The 18,779-nt window shown below is 42.0% G+C and overlaps 1 protein-coding gene across 5 annotated transcripts in view; it reads right to left on the reverse strand.

The window, feature by feature from the left end:
* DOCK10 (dedicator of cytokinesis 10) overlaps positions 1-18,779 on the reverse strand; it is a 2,208,289-nt gene that overhangs the window by 944,856 nt on the left and 1,244,654 nt on the right. For all 5 annotated transcript variants that reach the window (XM_069618176.1, XM_069618179.1, XM_069618177.1 and 2 more), the window contains exons 24-26: positions 11,048-11,166; positions 10,137-10,206; positions 9,148-9,261 (exon numbers count right to left, since the gene is read on the reverse strand). In XM_069618176.1, coding sequence (XP_069474277.1) covers positions 9,148-9,261; positions 10,137-10,206; positions 11,048-11,166 — 303 coding nt within the window. The remainder of the gene's footprint in view (positions 1-9,147; positions 9,262-10,136; positions 10,207-11,047; positions 11,167-18,779) is intronic.

The following is an 18,779-nucleotide window of genomic DNA, read 5'->3' on the forward strand; positions in this document are numbered from 1 at the left end:
CAACCCACCCCCCCGAACCAGCGCAGGCAAGAAGCCGACACAAAGTCTCCGCCTAATGACCTGGAGTGGTCCAGACGACGTGGGAACCTCTGAGCGTTGCCAGTTACAAGCAACTGCTAGAGGCAGTTCTTTGTTGTTCAGTCCTGTTTCACAGTTGCTTTACTTTTTTAAACCACTCACTAGAGTGGGAGTTGAAACTGTTAAAATGTCTCCGAGAACCACAGTTGCGCCTTCAGCGGGTGCAGGGGGGGAGAAGATGGGGCGGGTAACCTGGAGGGGAGGCGCCCGTGCTCCCAGATCTCCAAGCAAGAGAAGAGGGACAACAAGGAACGAACACTTGTATCCTTCCCCGAACTATCATGGCCACGCGCATTAAGGTCTTAACCTGAAACGTGAGGGGACTGGGCACCTACCTCTGCCTAAACAGGATTAAATCCTACCTGCATAGGAAGAAGATTGGACTAGCCCTCCTGCAGGAAACCCATCTAACAAAGGAATCAGCAGCAACGCTGCAAACACACTGGGGCGGACAGGGACTCAGTGCTACATGCTCCAAATACCCCAGAGGGGTGTTCACATGGATCAGCCCACAAATCCCCTTCCAACTAACCAGGACTGAATCAGATCCAGATGGAAGGTATGTGATATTGTGGGGCCATATTGAGAAAACTGAAATATGCATATTGAACTCATACCTCCCCAACAACAACATACCAGCCCACTTAAACCTGATGTACACCAAGGTCACACAATACAGGCACAGATTTTTCATCTGGCGGGGTGATTTTAATTGCGTCTGCAACCCAGAACACGACAGGTCCACACCTCCGCCCGGTGGTCCGCCAGCGTCCACTATGGCGCTGAACACCATGCTGGACCGCCTAGACCCGGTGGACGCCTAGCGAGAGCTACACCCAGACAACCGGGGCTACTCCTTTTACTCATCTCCACACAACCTCCACACTAGGATCGACTACGTTTTTACTGGTAGCGAAAACCTACCCCAGATAGACAAGGCACAATACCTAGGTAGGACCATCTCTGACCACTCACCATTAATGATGGAATGGAACATTATAGGCCCCAGATCCCTGATACCCACATGGAGAATGCCCACAGAAGTGTTAAAGGACCCAACATTCAGGGACAACCTCAGTGATTCCCTAGAGAACTACATAGCAGAGAACATGAGCAGTGTGGACCGCCTAAGCATGTTATGGGATGCCCTAAAGGTCGTCATACGAGGAGAGATCATAGCAAAGGCGGGAGGCTTCAGGAAACACTTACAAACTGAGCTGGAGCAGTGGGAAAACGAAATTGAGCAGCTGGAATCCGACACCCAGGGCACCCAGCAGGAGGAGGACGAACTCAAGCAAATTAGAACCGAATGCAAAAAAGCTTGTGACAGACTAGCCAAGTTCGACTATTCCACCAGAACCAATAGAGCGCACACCGAAGCAGACAAACCCAGCAGACTGCTGGCCTGGTTATGTAAGAAGGAACATCCCAAGCACCTAACCACAGCCCTGAGAAGCACGAATGGCACGCTGCATCAAACCCAACAGGGCATCAATGACACTTTCAAGCAATTTTACGTCCAACTGTATTCCCACAAAGCCCAAGTACCTCCAGACGAGATTTCGGACACACTGGAGGATATAGGGCTACCCAGGCTGTCGCCCACACATAGCGAAGCACTAGATGCAGACATCACCACGGAAGATATATCAGAAGCAATTAAGTCCCTGGCCACGTGCACGGCCGCGGGCAGTGATAAGCTCCCCTCTAAATTTTACAAGACTTATGAGCCAAATCTATTCCCGCTGCTGCATGAGGTCTTCCAGCAGGCACACAAACTAGGGACCTTGCCTGAGAGCATTGGTGGCCCTGATGCTTAAACCCAACATATCTGCAGAAGACTGCGGCTCCTACCGCCCGCTTGTAATGCTCAACTATGACGTCAAAATATTGACCACGATCCTAGCCAAGCGACTCTCTAGGGTAATAGGAGAAATAGTGCACCCAGATCAGAAAGGCTTCATGCCAGGCCGCAACACCACCACCAAACTTCGCTAACTCCAGCACATCATGTCCCAGGCCGATCGAAACGGAGGATCCTACGCCCTGTTATCCTTGGATGCCATCAAGGCATTCGATTCCATCTTTTGGGAATGGCTAATAGCGGTCCTCCATGAATTCGGCTTTGGGGAGAAATTCATTAGATGGGTCAAAGTACTCTACACCAAACGAAAGGCATGAGTAAGAACTGGACGGCTTGTCTCCGAAGCGTGGGACATAAAGAGGGGCACTAGGCAGGGTTGCCTGCTTTCCCCCATGCTTTACATACTTGGGCTTGAACCCATTGCCATATACTTCAGAAAGGAATTCTTCGATGCAGGTATACGATCGCATGGGATAGATCACATAATCTCCCTGTACGCAGATGATGTCCTCCTCTATGTGAGAGACCCGCACCAGAACGTTCCGACTATGTTGGAGGTCCTCGACAATTTTGCCAAAGTATCGGGAATATGATTCAGCAGACACAAACCCTGCCCCTTTCCACTGGCTGACCTCAAAGACAAGCACACTGATGACCTAACTGCTCTGGGTGTGCAATGGCAACCAACTTCATTTTGTTATCTCAGAGTCAACATTCTACTCACTCCTGAGCGCATGCATGAAAATAACAAAAGTGGCGGCGCTGCCACCCCTTCGCAAATCGATAGGGTTCTGGTCACGACTCCCACTGTCCATGATGGGAAGAGCGTCCATCATTAAAATGATTGTCCTTCCCAGGTTCCTCTACGGATTCCCTAATGTGTACTACTACATCAAGGCCCCCTTCTTTCACATACTCTAGTCGATACTCAAGGATTTCCTATGGGGCAAAGGCAGACACAAGATGGCACTAACCACATTAACTCTCCCATACAGACAAGGTGGCATACAACTTCCTGACCTGGAGAAATATTATCTGGCAGCCCAGCTGAGCTTTGCAGCCAAATGGTTGGCTGATGATGTCACTTCGGAAACAGCGCTTCTACAGCAACCAATCGCTTCAATACAGCTGAAGGAACTCATATGGGCACCCCAACACCTGCCAAGTGAAACACCCTTACTGGCCACTCTGGGAAGACAGGTCTGGCATAGAACAACATCACTTCTCCACCTGAAACATGCATACACTCCGGACATCCCGCTCCTCTCAGATCTGTGTCAGAATAGCGTTGATCTGGCAACCACCAGATACTGGGAGAGGAAGGGAGTGTACACGTGGGGATACTTATACAATAAGGGCTCCTTCCAAGACTTCACCTCATCGCAATCAGAGGAAGATATACCCAGCGGCCAGTTCCTGTGGTATCAAAAGATTCGGAAGCTGGCACGAGACAAGTGGGATGCATGGCCTGAAGAGCCCGAGCCCAACCCCTTCATAACACTACTGTATAATTTGGGAGGGGGCTGGAGACCGGTGTCTCAAATATACAGCAACCTAATAGACAGGCCCAATCCGCATGGCCCTGAACTGAAACTTAAATCGGACAGGGACCATGGGGCGAGAAATGACCGACGGAGAAAGTGTGGAGCTCTGGCGTTCCCCAGAGAGGTATCCAGGAACTCCAGATTCAGATTAATTCAACTAAACGTACTGAACCGCTCCTAACACTGAATAGAATAGCGAAGTTCAGCAAGCAACCCCATCACAACTGCCCATGGTGCAACAGAGACAAAGTGGATTTATGGCACATGTTCTGGGAATGCACCAAGACCCAGCAGCTCTGGGCCGAGGTAGAGCAAACTTGCAGAAGGGCAGGCATGACCAGGTGTGAATGGACCCCCAGGGAGTGCCTCCTGGGGAGTTACCCCAGATTAGCAAAATTAAACACACCGTAAAACTCATGGACATGGCATGCATCCTGACCAAGAGGACCATCGCAATGGCATGGAAGAAGCCAGGTGGCCCACGATTCCAAGCCTGGTATAGTGAACTGGAACGATGGGTCGGGGCGGAAACTTCAGCCTGGGAAGACAGTGTTGCTAAATCCCCAGAAGATGCAAGCCAGGCACTGGACGATTGGAAGACTTTGACATGGGCACTGTTTCACCCCTCCAATGATGAAAAGCCCCCATGAACAACTCGCCCCCATCTCACCTGATCCGACCGCCACGAAGTCATCTAAACAGACAATTGTCAGAAGCATAACTGATCCCTCATTCTCGTACTCTTAGCCCTGACGCTCCCCACCTCACCCCCCTACTAAGTTATCAACGCTGAACTTCTCTTTAACCACAAGGAGACAATTATTGTTAATGTTAAACGTTGTATGTTATAAAAGTTGTATGTTAAAGTTTTGTACAATTAAGTACTGGTGGCTGATTTCACATTGATATGCACATATCATGCCGCAGGTGGCAGCTACTGTCACACTGTGTTGTATCTATAACAAATGCCAATCAAGAAATTTAAAAATAAATCACTGACAAAGCAGGCAGAGTATCCTAGGAACATCAATGGACCTTCGTTAAGATCGGGGTCAGATTGAATGTTAAACGTACAATTTACTCGGAAAAGACACCATCTGAGACTTTCGGCTCACCCTTGACTCTCCTTCATATATGACTGCTGAGTTTTGGATTACACCCCAATGCGCTCTTATTAGAGCCCATGGACTGTTTAATTTAATTTATCAAAGAGTATGCCTCACCCGTGAGATTCCTGGGGCCACTGACCTTTTATGCAGGGTCAGTGTTGGTGTCAGTTATCAGACTCCCTGGCATAATGGGGTAGTTGTCTGCCTGGTTTCCCCCATTTGCGCCTTACTGTCAATATTTTATGCTCACAATGGTTTGCAAAATTGGCTCAGGGGACAGATGTACGCAGTGAGGGTGCGGAAAATGTGACAGCACAGAGCAGGGAGAGTGTTCCAATGCTTCCATGGCGGGTTTACAATGTGATCCTCGCACAGATAAAAGAGCTGTGAGGGGGCACCCACTACAGGCATCAACCCATCCTGTTCAGCTCTCACCTCATGCGCTGCTCCTGGTAGACCTTGTGTATAGTCCAAAGCTTTCTGCTCGCCAAGCTGTCCTCGCTGCACAACCCTTTTGTCGGGAAACACCCCTGCGGGAGCAGAACACTCTGCGCCCTTAGACCCTTGCGGGCTTCGCCCCTGGTGGGGACTGCTGCTTGAGATATGCTGAGGGGCGATTGGCCAAGTGCTCCGGCACTGAGAAGGATGGTGGCCCTCCTGGGCCAATACAGGAGCGTAACACTGTGCGCCCTTGTATTCTCGCAGGCTTCCGGCCTGGCGGGGAGTGCTGCTCAAAATATGGTGAAGAGGGCATGGCCAAGTGCTCCAGCACCAAGAAGGATGGTGGCTCTCCTGGGGGCCAAAATGGGAGCATAACACCCCACGCCCTTGGACCCTCGCGGGGTGTTCATTCGCATGTGCTAGTCTATTTTACTAGAAATTATATTTTGCCATTTTGGTGGATAAATCATCGCACCGTTTGTGTATTAGGCCTCTTTAGTGCTGTGCTTTCTTTCTCTTCATTTCCTCCAGTGATTTGATTCATTTTAGTTTATTTAATTTCTCATTGAACCACATTCTTTTTACGTTGTGCATGCTTGAATTTAGGCTGTTTCTGAGGGTTGTAATCTACAGTGTATATTATATAGGAGTTGGAGGTCTGTATTACTTTTTAGGTTCTGAAATGGAGAATTTGCATAGTTATTCCTCTCTACCAACAGCAAGAGAGTGTTAGTAGTATCTATAGTCCCTCCAACCTCTGTAAACATTGTTTGTATTTTAGGTGGAATGGGGAAGGTGACAGAAAAAATAGGGCAAAGTGATCATGCCATGGCATGCTAACTAGCGATAGGAGTGATAACATGTTTGGACAGCTGAAAATGGCATACAGATTATGACTAAAGATATGTGTTGGTTCGGTCTCTCACCAATGTAGTTCAAGCCCATCTAAATTCAGTATAAGATTTTTTGTAAGACAGTTCTGGGACTGTTTCAGCTGGATTTTAAAGTCCGTAAGGACAGACAGATTGGTATTATAATTGTCTAATTGGGTTTTTATAACACGCTTAATACCCTGGATTCAAATCTGTGTTGCTCTGCGTCATCTTGCTTCCAAGATGAGCGTGTTTCCACTGAGGTATACTTTCCATGCCAATGATGCAATGATAGTCCATTCACTATGAAGTTAGCCCATTTCTCTCTCAATACACCTCAAGGATATACTGAAAAATATATACTTTCATAAAATCACACATATCAAAATATCAGTACAAATAAACACCAAGGTAATAATACACATTATTAAAAAGGTACTAAGCATATTATAAAAAACAGTGCCTATACAAGTACTCTCCTAACCTCATGTAGGCCCTTTATCAGAGGTGAACACCCAACAGGAAATAACAGGGGTTGGGGCAAACAGGGAACCATGAAACCTTACAAGCAGGTAAGAGCCCCATGGGCCTGCACAGTAATTTACACTGTCCAAAAGACACAACTCAACCCTAGAATATGTGAAAGTCCCTAGACTTGATGGTCATCACCTACCACTTATGTTACGGTATGGGATAAGAGGGGCAGCACACAATGTAACCAGCAGGAAACATATGTTAACCATCCCTAAAGCCTAGAGCAGTAATCACAATATGTAGGACTCCCTACAGCATAGTATTAAAATGAATGCTTATGGACAAACTGATAATCCCTCAAAACTGAAGGAGGTAGGAAACAACAATTTTAAAAATGCAGACACACAGCAGAAACACAGAACATAACTTTAAAAATCAATTGCAAATCTGAGGTACGTTCTAAAAAGAATAACTCTTGTTAAGGAGCTCACCACACATCTTGTGGACAGAGGGAAATGTCCAGGGCAGGGGCAAGTAAGTACCCCAAAGTAATTTATGCAGAGTTCCAAAGCAAGTTCAAAGTTCCATAGGAACAAATGGGGAATGTTAAAGGGACACCAGCTTTAATGGAGGCACATGTTATCCACCCCAAATGGGGCAAATTCCATAGGGATGGCCAGAGGAGACCAAAGGAAGTGTTCCAGAGGTCGGAAGATTAATAGGAGTACCTAGTGGGATTCATGTATGAAACATCAATTCTGTGGGTGCAGGACAACTTGAGGGATTTAGTCTAATAATCGGACTTTGATCATTTTATGGATTGGGTATTTTGTTGATGAATCTACTGTGGTGGAGGTTATATCAGCAATATGTGGATAGTTTCACCGTGTCTGTTAATGTGCGAGTTTGATGGCAAATGTACGCATCTGGGAAGGGGGAAATGGTGGCCACTGAGAGTGGTATATGAGAGTTAGCTGAGGGCCTGGTGACATTAGTTTCTAGAACCGTTCATGTAAAACTGTATGTAATGACGGATCAGGGGAATCAGTGAGTAAAGGAATTCAACATTTTGTAGGCTACTACATGCCAAGACAGTGTACAGCCCACAGAGTGGGGAAGTGGTATGTCTGGTGGGAATGTTAATGGTAAGATACAGGGATCTGGTTAATACTGAAATTCTTGTTGTCTTTGATCTATTAAATATTACAGGGACAACTCAAGAAGAGCTGTGTATCTGATCTGGGCAATCATTGAACAATCAGAGCATGGATGACTTGGGAGAGGGCATGACAAAGGAGTCCTGCGTGACATGATTAGGTGGAGGGTGTCGCCTGGCAAAAAATAATTTTAACCATGTCATGCTCATCCAGAGGATCGCAAATATACTAGAACCTTCGGTCTTCTAGGAATCCATGGTGCAGATGCAGGGGGTAGTCTTTATTTGCAACTGTCTCAAATGCTCATAAGAAAGTAGTAAAGGGGAAAAGTGAGAGTTAGTCCAGGGAGCCCAGATAGTCATTCTCAGCATATGGTTCTTAATGCTATTGATGGGCGGGATGGGTTTTATGAATTCTCACCAGAGTGTGTATATGTTGATACTTTCTAACCGTCCTAATGAGGGACAGGTACGCGACTCTTCTAGGCTGCTATGTTTGTTCAAACCCCTAACACTGAGGGTTGCCTCTGTTGTGCATAGACCTGCCTGGGAGAACGGGCCTCTTTGTGCAGGTCTAGTGAAGCGACATTCATTCATGCTTGGAGAAAATCAAGAGGGGGACCAAAATGGCCAGTGATGTGGTTCTCCATAAGTGACATTTTTAGGAAGGATGTAATTGATAATGGTAGCAGTTAAGTCAAGGAGTTCATCCAATACTAGGCAGAGTGTTTTTGAAAGTGACATTACCCTCGTATTTAATCTGATATAAGGATTCCATACATTTAGGCCCTTCGGTCCGTTCTCTTGCCTTATAAGTGTTCTGCATTTAATGTTTGCAGTGAATAGGCATTTCCGAAGGTTGGATGAGCTAGTAGTAGGTTCTGTACAAAAGGTGTGTAGTTATGTGTGGTTCCGTAAGATCCTAGGTAGGATTTAATGAAGTTAGAACAGTAAATCCTATTCAAGCAACAAGTAGAATGTATGTATAGCAGGAACTACTTTCTCCTTGGAATGTGATAACATGCTAAAGGGAGACTGCTAGCTGTTGAGAATGCAGTCAATGTCAATGTCTGCATTATTGTGGTAATTAACTAATTCGTTGACAGTACATTTTCCTTTTTTCTACATGATTAAATATTTATGTGGCTTAAGAATAAGCATAACACCGCATTGGGCAAGCACGATTTAATTAACTTAAGGAATTGCTATGTGTACTCCATGAAGGAGAAAACTGAATGTTGAAAACTGCCCCATTTGGTTGTTGAGTAATTGCTTATTATGGGCAGGCATGGAAAAGGACATTTGGATGATGGAATTATTTGTAATATTAGAAGCTGCTGAGATACATTATATAATATTGGTCATAACTACAATGACATTACAGTGGTAGATCTTAGAAGGAGTGCTCAATGTAATTTAATATCCAAAAATAATTGGGATTACCCTAATACATACTGTTATATTTTACTTTTTTTTAAAAGACTTAAATGAAACAAGGAGACTCAGAGAACTTTTTGAGAATCAATTGTCAAACATGGGTGCATGATGTGTGCATACAAAGTCAACAGCTTGCACTGAAGTCCACAAGGCATGCACAGTGGTAGCTTACCTTTAAGATATACTTCACAGTTACTTGCTCATTTGATTTCAATTGGCCCGCCATGCCCTTAGTCAGCTCTTCATGAACTGTTCTCTCTTTGTATGAAACTGTCTGGAACACATACTAAAAAGAAAAAAAAGAGGAGAAAAATATCCAATTATAAAAACGGAAATTCTAATTCAGTGTTGTTATTATTACCATTTTTAATATTATTAATATTATTATTGTCAGTTTTTCTATATAGCATGCCATGCTGGTCTCCTTGCCACTTCTTAGAGCTATAATAACAGCTGTGCATTTGAAATATTCATACCATGTTTCATTGTTAAACCTGGTTAGGTCTCAATGAAAGCAATGTTGTAAGCAATACAAATTGGGCAGCTGCATTGTTCATATTGGGATGGATGTTTATAGTAAAAGGGATACAAGTAAAGATGAAATCCAGATCATAAATGTGCCAGCAAAGGAGCTTGCCTTGCTTGTCACACAGTAAAGTTGTTTTTAAAGTGCATACTTAGAGTAAACCATCATGAGACATGGGTCAGGGATACATATAATAACATCTCACAAAAAATATTTTTGTCATTCACATACTGCATATCGAATGATGCAGTGGGGATGAACTTGGCATAAAATTGAAGGTAAGTATAACAAATTTAAACTCCAAATTGTACACTTATTTTCAAAATTCAATTGACAAATTAATTACCCTATTTAAGCAGTGTCGTTAATACATGGTATATGTTCCACCATTAAATAAGCGTTTGTCTTATCTGTGTACACACTCATATACTAGTTAACAGATCTAACACAATCAACTTTAGGATAAAGTACTGCGCTAGCCATGACAAAAGTATAACACCCTTACATATCACAAATGCACAGTTAACATACAGCAAGACAGTAATTGCCAAAGTACTGAAGTAAGTTATGTTAGCAAATGGGTTGCAAATAACTATTGTTGAAATTCATATATTGAAGATAGGAAGTTCACATACCTTTACATAGGAGTAGACATAATGGTCTAACTGTTCTTCATGGCACTTGGCGATAATGTCAATAAGAACCCTAGTGTAAGAATGCAGATATTTTCAGTATGAAGAAGCAACCAGGATGTGTATTCCATAACGTGTACCTGACAACTTAAACACATGTTATTCCAAAAACTGAAGAGCATTTTAATCCAAACACAAGTGCCTACAGACAAAATACAAAGCCATACTTAATTTTAGCAATGGGTTCTATCCACTGTGCCATTAAGTGGGGTATACTTTACCAACATGCATGTTTGACTCTCCTTCAATCTGAACCATCTAACCACATACATGTACTAGAGTCTGTATTGGGACAAGCTGAGTGCCAGCTACTGCTGCTGCAAAAAAAGCTATCATGCTTTACTTTCACTAGGTTGAGCTAATGTAATTCATTTTGGACAAGAGCAAAGACTGTGGCTTTTCACCAAAAATGTGATTGGCTAAAAAAAGAAAAAAACACCCAAAGTCTGGCCTAATAAAATATCACCAATGCAAAAAAAAAGAAAAACTGCAAAAAGAGATTCTTCGAGAGGAATCAATTATTTTATACACATTATTTTTGTACTCATGCTTCATATTGATTCCTATCAAAAACCTTTTTTGTAAATAAACAGGTCACTATTTGCTAATCTCTCCATGCCAGAAAATACTTTACATTATTGGGAAGTTTCTGTTTACATATTCAGAGAGGAAAACTAATCTTCACCCATACATAAACACAACATGCTTTCTTTCGCAAGTACAATGTAATGTACCACATGATGTTAGGTTAACAAGTTATTTTCACATTCAAATGTCTTTCAATAAACATTAGGAAATCATATTGGTATAAAGCAAATCAAAATATAATATTTATGAAATTATAAAAATAATACCTAGTTGTTAGTGAAGAAATCTCTTCATCATCATTTTGTGTCAAAACACAAAATAGCTGATTCAGAACCACTGGCAGGAACGTTATAATTGCTTGAATTTTTTCCACATTCAATAAATTCTGAAAAAGAACAATCATAAGGGATTAACAAAGAAACCTGGTCTTCATTCAATTTTAGCTTTTATTGATAGATATAACATTTAGGAAACCATGAAAATGTACAGAACAATTGGGACAAATAACTGGTAAGGTGCAAGCTAACAATATATACATATATTTTAACTCTGAAAGGTTTATGTGTGTTTTGGACCCTGATCTATTGGTAAACTGTTTATATGCATGGGTGTAATACTCGCCATGATGCTGTACTGTGAGTGAACAGATTTACATGAATATGTAGCCTAAACCAAAAAAGATTAGTCATTGTTTTTTTATATCTTCTGCAGATAAAACTCAATGCCTGATTCAATATCAAAGGAACATTTTAGAAGGTTGCTATTTTGCACCCCTTTGAGCAGTTTACATGACTTGTATCTCAAAAAAGTTCAGATGGCTAAGAGATAGAATGGCAAGTTAGTAAAGATTGGTCAAGCCAGCAAAAGAAGAGGTGGGGAAGAGGGGTATGAACCTGTTTTAAACTTTGATCATTGGCAGTTAAAAAACTGCTCCAAAGTTATGTGCAGCATTTGGCTTAAAATCAGTGATTTTACCAGCAAATGTAATTTTTTATTTTTTTAAATTCATTCTACAGTTTGAAAGAAATTCTTCAAAAATACTGGTTGAAATATCTATGGATACCATTTTCATATTTGTTATCTGTGCATCCAGTTCAGCATTCTCCAGCATCTGAACCTAACTCAGGCCTGAAAATGGACCTCACAAATACATTACGAGATAAATTACTGCTGTTGCAAATTCCATGCAAGTTGAATAAGACTAATTTACCCCAAAAACTAGTAGGCTGGCTTGTAATAACCCTACTTGATTATATGTCATGTCAAACATGGAACAAATACACATTTTCCAAAAACAAATGGCATAAACCTTTCTTCTATCACTAAAAATAATGTTCTACCATGTATCTTTACTTACTCCACGCACCTCTCATCAAACTCTAAATTAATAGAAGGAAACAGTAAGAGTGCTCAAAACAGTTTATAATACATGTTTGAAGTTTTGTGAATACAGTTAAATATATGGCCCAGGTATCTCTTCCTCTAAAACACAAGAACAATTCATCCCTGCAAATGGCCATTTTGCTAGTTTTGTAAGTTGCATATGTATAAATTACATAACACTGTGTTCCTTAGGTCAAAGTGTATACACATTCCCAAAGGTACATTATTTCATGAACTAGGCAAAACAAATCAGGATTATCCATAGTTTACACGTTTGCCAGATGCTAATAACTTGTTTGGCTTAAACTGATAGACATGGTTTGGACTGGTTGCTATATTTGATTTCTGAATCAACATTTAGATCTGTTCTCATTTTGGAAAAGTGAATGAGAAAGGAATATTTTTCACTAAGTTGGCATTTTCTGACATCAGGGTGTATCAATGAATGGCAACAAGGTACAGGAGGTGTTTTCTTTTCAGAAATATTGCTCTGTTCAGCGGTTTGATTTGCCACTCTACTCCCAAATCAATAATATCAAGAATACGTGATTATTTAAAGTTGTACCACATCCAGAGAAGTGGAAGGAACAATTACAACTAGACAGATCTGATGGACTATAGCCTTTGCTCTTGTTGAGAATTCTTTAACAAAACATCTACAAATATTGTTTGGACAACTACAAACATGTCATATCAAGTTTGAGTGGGGGGATAAAATTTGATGTAGGCTTCTTAAAATATCAAAATGTTTCAAAATGTTGGCCAGTTGTAGCTACACAAGTTCCATGCTTTAATACCATTTATTACTCCACTGTTTTCACTGTGGGAAAGAACTTTTAGCGTGTGTTTCTTTGCCAATCCATCTGCATCATCTGATGAAGAAGTCTATGAGACTTCAAAAGTGTATTCATTGTTTCACCAACGCATACGAGTTCCATTTAGCCAAATAAAAGTTATTAAAACCTGCTTTTTGTCTGATTTTCAAACTGGAATAAGACAATAACAAACCTTTATCTTTACTGAACATATTATGCTGAGATGGTACAATGAATATGCTTTCAAAGACCTATACACTTTTTCATTATATGGTGGTCACAAAGAGAAATAACAAAAATACCTCACAGCTCGGATAATATGGCCATCAAATTGCCTTTCTTAGAGTCTGGCATTAGTGTAGAGGCCTAGTGGGTTGGATGTAATGTACATGGTGGACGGAGATGGATTTTAGCGAAGGTCATAGGATGATGTTTTTTTTTATTTAACAAAACAGACGTAGTAAATGATGTGAAATTGGGGGACTAATGGTATGGTATGATGGGAGTTTCATTTACAATATTCATAAATTGATGCAATAATGGTTGCTGCAACTTAGTTGAATTAGATTGTGTTTTATGCAGTAGTGATGTTAAACTTCTTATTGTTATATATGTGAAAAGTTCTTAATTAAATTGCAACACATCAAATAAATAAAATACAAATATACAAATAATTCAAAATAGACATTTTTCATTAAAAAACATAACAGACTTCAGTTTAAACTTCACTAGGTGAAGACAAACTATGCAGGGAATTCGGCAATGGACTGCACTTCTGGTTAGGGGCAAGGCTGGACTTCTCAGTCACTTGTGAATGGCAAATTCAAAACAACACTTTTGACTTGTACGTTTTCAAAGTTTCTAAAATAACAGAAGTCATCTTTTAAACTTAATGAGTTCCACTTTACGATTTCTTATTTCTAATTTTGCGAGTTCATTACGTGCAACCGTTTTGTGTGAATAATGTGTGTCTTGTATAAAATGTAATTCAAAGCACTGCTTGAAATGTGAATCATGTTCAATGAGCAGCATCGAGTGTCTTTATTGGTGCCAGATTTATGCCTCTGCTAATAAGGTGCCGATCTTACGCCTGGATTCCATGCATATTTTCACTTGGCACAGTGAAGTGTAAACTTAAAATTCGAATTTAGTCGATAATAAAGAAATGTCCAAAAGGTTTTTTGTTACTCATTTAACTCTCTGACCACCATCGGATTGTCATGACTGTGCCAATCGAACACTTGATGGTGCCCGATGTGAATTTACAGGGACTCTCTATTCATCTTTTTAATCCACCCTGAACTATACGCGTTCATATCAATGACTCGATATTCCCTTTGCAAAGGTTTGGAACTACCCTTGCATTGCACACACTGCATGTCCTATAATGCACCTTTAGGAAGTTCCTGAAACCTGGCTATACAGCAGCCTGAGAAGTACAATCCCTAGAGGCCCCATAGGTCAGTACTTTATTCACTTGCTCACATTCACAGAGGGGGAGAAAGATTACGTTCGGGTGTGATGATGCAGGCTAACAAACTTGCTTCAACACAGGATGCACTAGTATTTTAGAAGATATCTGGATGAGCTCATTGATCTTGCATCAATTTGCGCCCTGCCACTCTTGCTGCAAACTGTGGTCTTCTCCTGTGTTATTGTGCTCCAGTTTCCTGTACCTGCTCCGGTTCCAGTTCCTGGTTGACTTACAGTGCTTGTGCACTCTGTCCTGTTGCACTGTGCCCTCTGCCCTGCAGCCCTGTGTGCAGTGCCTGCAGTTCCCCTGTTACTCAACCTGAAGCCCTCTGCTCTCTGCCAGCAGCCTTGTGCTTTCTGCTACCAGTTCACTTGTGCCTAGCCTGAAGTTTCTTGCTCTGTGCCAATATTACCTGGCCATAGTTTCCTGTATTCTGATCAGGAGCTTCCATGCTACCAGGCTGAAATTCACTCCTTATTATTTGAATCCAGAGTTTCAGTTCCGAGGTTCCATTTTCCATTCAGCGTTTCAGTCCAGGGTATTGTAGAGTTTTGGTCAGGAGTTTCCTTGCTACTAGCCTTTAGTTCAGTCCTAAAATCCTCGATTCCAGTTCTTAGTTTCCAGTCTTCATTTCCAGTTCACTGTACCTTTGTGCTTAGTCTTCAGTTATATTGCTTATCCTCTTACTTCAACATCATGCTCTTTAGCTGCATATATCTGTGAAGGTTTATGCTATGTTTTGTACTCGCATGAGCATATGTACATCCTTTGTCCAAAGTGTGGCTGCTGGGTTCTCCAGCAAGAAATTGCTACCTCTTTCCATTCCCTTGTCTCAGTATTGTCCCTTGTCACATAGTTGTTAATGGTGTGCACTGTTCATTTCCTGCTGGACCCATTCTGACCTCACTCTTTTGAGTATTGTTTCCCTGGTCGTGCCTAAGGGCATATAACACAAAAGTCCACTCCTGCTGCTCCTCTCCATGAGCATTCAGAGTGAGATGTTGTAATAGTAAACTGCTGATAAAGCTAGAGATTCCCATGACATTATGCAAAACCCTACGAACTTTCTATGCACAACAAAAGAGGGAACCAAACGTGTTTGTCTTAGTTGGTTTCCCTGCCATAGTCTGCTCATTGGCATTATTGATATATATGCTTAAAGCTAAGCCTAGACAAATGAGCATGGTTGGACAACAAATGACCGAAAGTTTCACTGTGTCCCAGTAATTTCGGTTTGGGTCAATTTTTAACAATTTCAGGTTCACAGATTCGGGTTAAGTTTGTGACAATTCATGCTTATACAATACTGCTGTAAACATTGGTTTGCTAGGGCAGACCTATACAATGAATAGAGTAGGTCAGAAGTTCATAAGCATTTTGGAGAATGTCAAAACGTGTGATGGAGCTGGCCATTATCCAGGTCTTGGCCAGACCGAGTACATCCAAATAAAGCTCTTCCAGGAGACAGCATATGTCTGAGGAGTGTTTGACATCAGTGAGAGAGTTACGAGTAGTGACGTAGAACAGGTTGCCACCTTTTAAAGACTTCCGTGGAGGGGTACAGATGTGAGATGCACCCTGCAGAAGTGTTAGAGGTGCCTGAGAATGGGCAGAGGAGGAAGGGTAGTCAGAGAGGAAGAAGAGAGTGCCAGAGAGGTGGCAGAAGGAGGAGAAGGCAGAGCGGCCAGAGAAGCAGTAGAGGGTGGCAGAGAGGTGCCAAATGAAGGAGGCGGCAGAGGAGCAAGAGAGGGATAGATAGGAGTAGCAGGAGAAGAAGGGAAGTTGCTAGGACATGGGAAGCGTCTAACGAAAAGTAGGAGATTGGCCTGAGGGCCCAGGACCAATATGGTACCATTTAAGTAGACATTGATGGTCTTGGAGGAGTGGAAGGGGGCCAGGAGGGCCTCCCACCGGTTACCACCATTAATGGGAGAGGAGAAAAAAGGAGAGAGAACAGAGGCCATATGTGGGGTCCATAGACCGGGAGAGGGAACAACAAAGAAGATATCAATGACGGTCTGTCTGGAGGAAGCACTGGTGTAGGTATCAGCAATAGGGAGGCCTGGGTTGGAGACCAGACTGTCCCTTTTGAGCTTCTTCCTACCACACCTATTGAGACGGATAAGATAGTCAATAGAATAGTAGTTACAGAAGATAGGTGAGACAGAGAGAACCATAGAAGGTGCAGGGAGGGGAGAAAAGGGGGGCAGCCCAAGCACAAGGGGGTTGTCACACGCTAGGGGCAAACAAGAGGGAGGTACACAGGGGGGCAACACGAAGAGGGGCAACAAGAAGTACAAAACAAAACAAGAACACTAGGGCCTTGTAAGGCCCTAGCGTGAGTGGAGAGAACCACAAACTGTAGGTGGCACTCTATATAAAATTGTTGGGTTTCTATCATATGCAAAGGTCCAAGGCTCTCTATAGAACACTGGGAGGTACTCTAATAGAAAGGAAGGTGTTGTTTTATGATGGGGTCATAATATAGGGAAGAAAACTATGCTCACCACTAAATACCACAAACAATATATCACTAGATTACCTAATATAATATAACAAGGTATGGTCATTAAAATAATATTAGGCCAAACCCAATCTAAATGCAAGGCTAATTTACCACCAAAGTACCACTCATATTTTGATGGTAAGAAAATACCTCCAAACCCCAAATTTACCCCAATAAGACAAAATATCCTACATATATAGTGCATTGGCTGGGGGAGTGGCTGTAGAGCACCTACTGGGTGTGGCAAGTGTGTCTCACACTACCATACGTGCACTAGAGGGAACCCATTTTATGAGATCAGTGTGACACTAGAAGTTAATTTCAGAAATTCTCAAATGTAGGCCACATTCCCAGAGCTAGTGCAATATCTGGAGGCAAAGCTATATGCACATGGGACATGGTCATCAAATAATTCCACAGAATGGCATGACCGCATATATGGTGAAGTACAAAAAGAACCATTAGACAGCATCTTTGCAGAAGACAGCATAATTCAGGCCTGCCTTTTGAGACTATTAAATGCAGCTGATAAACATGCAGAGAAAGATTGTCTGATATGGCTATGTGCCAAGACATGGTTTATACTAATTAGGTCTCTGAGAATGCAAGAAAATGATACCAAGCTGATTAAGAGTTGAACTGGATGGAGCAAGTGAAAAAGAGGAAAGGTTAAGAGCAGAATTGAAGGAATGTCAAAAGGACCAATGTTGCAATCACATGATCCTGGTAATAGGGAGAGCTACATTAGTCCTAGGTACTTAGGAGACAGGCCCCGAGCAGGATATCAGCCAGATATGTCAGGTATGAACAATAATCAGAGACAAAGTCAGGATCGAAGAAATAATGGTCCCTACCAGACATTGGGGACACAAAGCAGATTTTATCCTAATACCATGATATATGGTAATCAGGATAGACCCCACTTTGTGGATCAATTTACTGAAAATGGGAATCAGCATAGGGGACAATACTCACAAAATGAGAGACAGGACATGAGGCAGAGTATGAATTATGCCCCACGTCAATACAATGAATCACCACCACCAGGGGACTACAACCAAAGGGAAAACAACCAATATCGACCTAGGCTGCAGAGAGTAGATTCTAGAGAAATGGAAAGAGTCCAGTGTCTCGAGACCCAAGTAAAAATGTTGGCTGAACAAATAGGAAAGCTCTGTACGACACAAAAACAGTCATCAAAGGAGGGGGAAGAAGGCAATGATCGGGTGGTTTCTGGTAAGTGACTAAATATGAATGATACCTGAAATGCTAAGAAAACAGATTGCCCTGATTTGGTCTTGCATAATGACCCTGAGATGCTTAATGATTTAAAAACAAAACTATCTGCAAATGAACATGTGACAGAAATTGCAAATACGTCTAAAAAAGAAGTTCAATTTAACCTAGAGTTAAACCAAACATTGGAGATTTGCACAAATGAAAAAGGAGAACATGAGATTCCTAAAGAACAAAGGGACAGATTTAAGAAAGACGACTCATCCATGGGGAATACAATTGAACAGGGAGTAAGTGGGGATGCTAGAAAACTTTCCCTGGACAATCAAAACACTAACCAAACACAGGCAGAAAGAATAAATACTCAAAAGGAGGGTACAGATCAATCACCTGAAGAATTCTTTGAGCCACAGATTTTTGAGAAAGTTAAAAAGATTAATTCCATGTTAAATATCCACAAATGCCCAGAATTAGAAAATGACAAATCATCAAGTAATGTCTCTACGCATGTTCAGTTGGAGGATTGTAGTGTGAACTCTGATGATCCCCGGATGGAAGGGTCGAACAGTGGCCACACTCCAAAG

This window comes from Ambystoma mexicanum, chromosome 10, assembly GCF_040938575.1.
Source record: "Ambystoma mexicanum isolate Mex_15411 chromosome 10, UKY_AmexF1_1, whole genome shotgun sequence".
Classification (NCBI taxonomy): Eukaryota; Metazoa; Chordata; class Amphibia; order Caudata; family Ambystomatidae; genus Ambystoma; species Ambystoma mexicanum.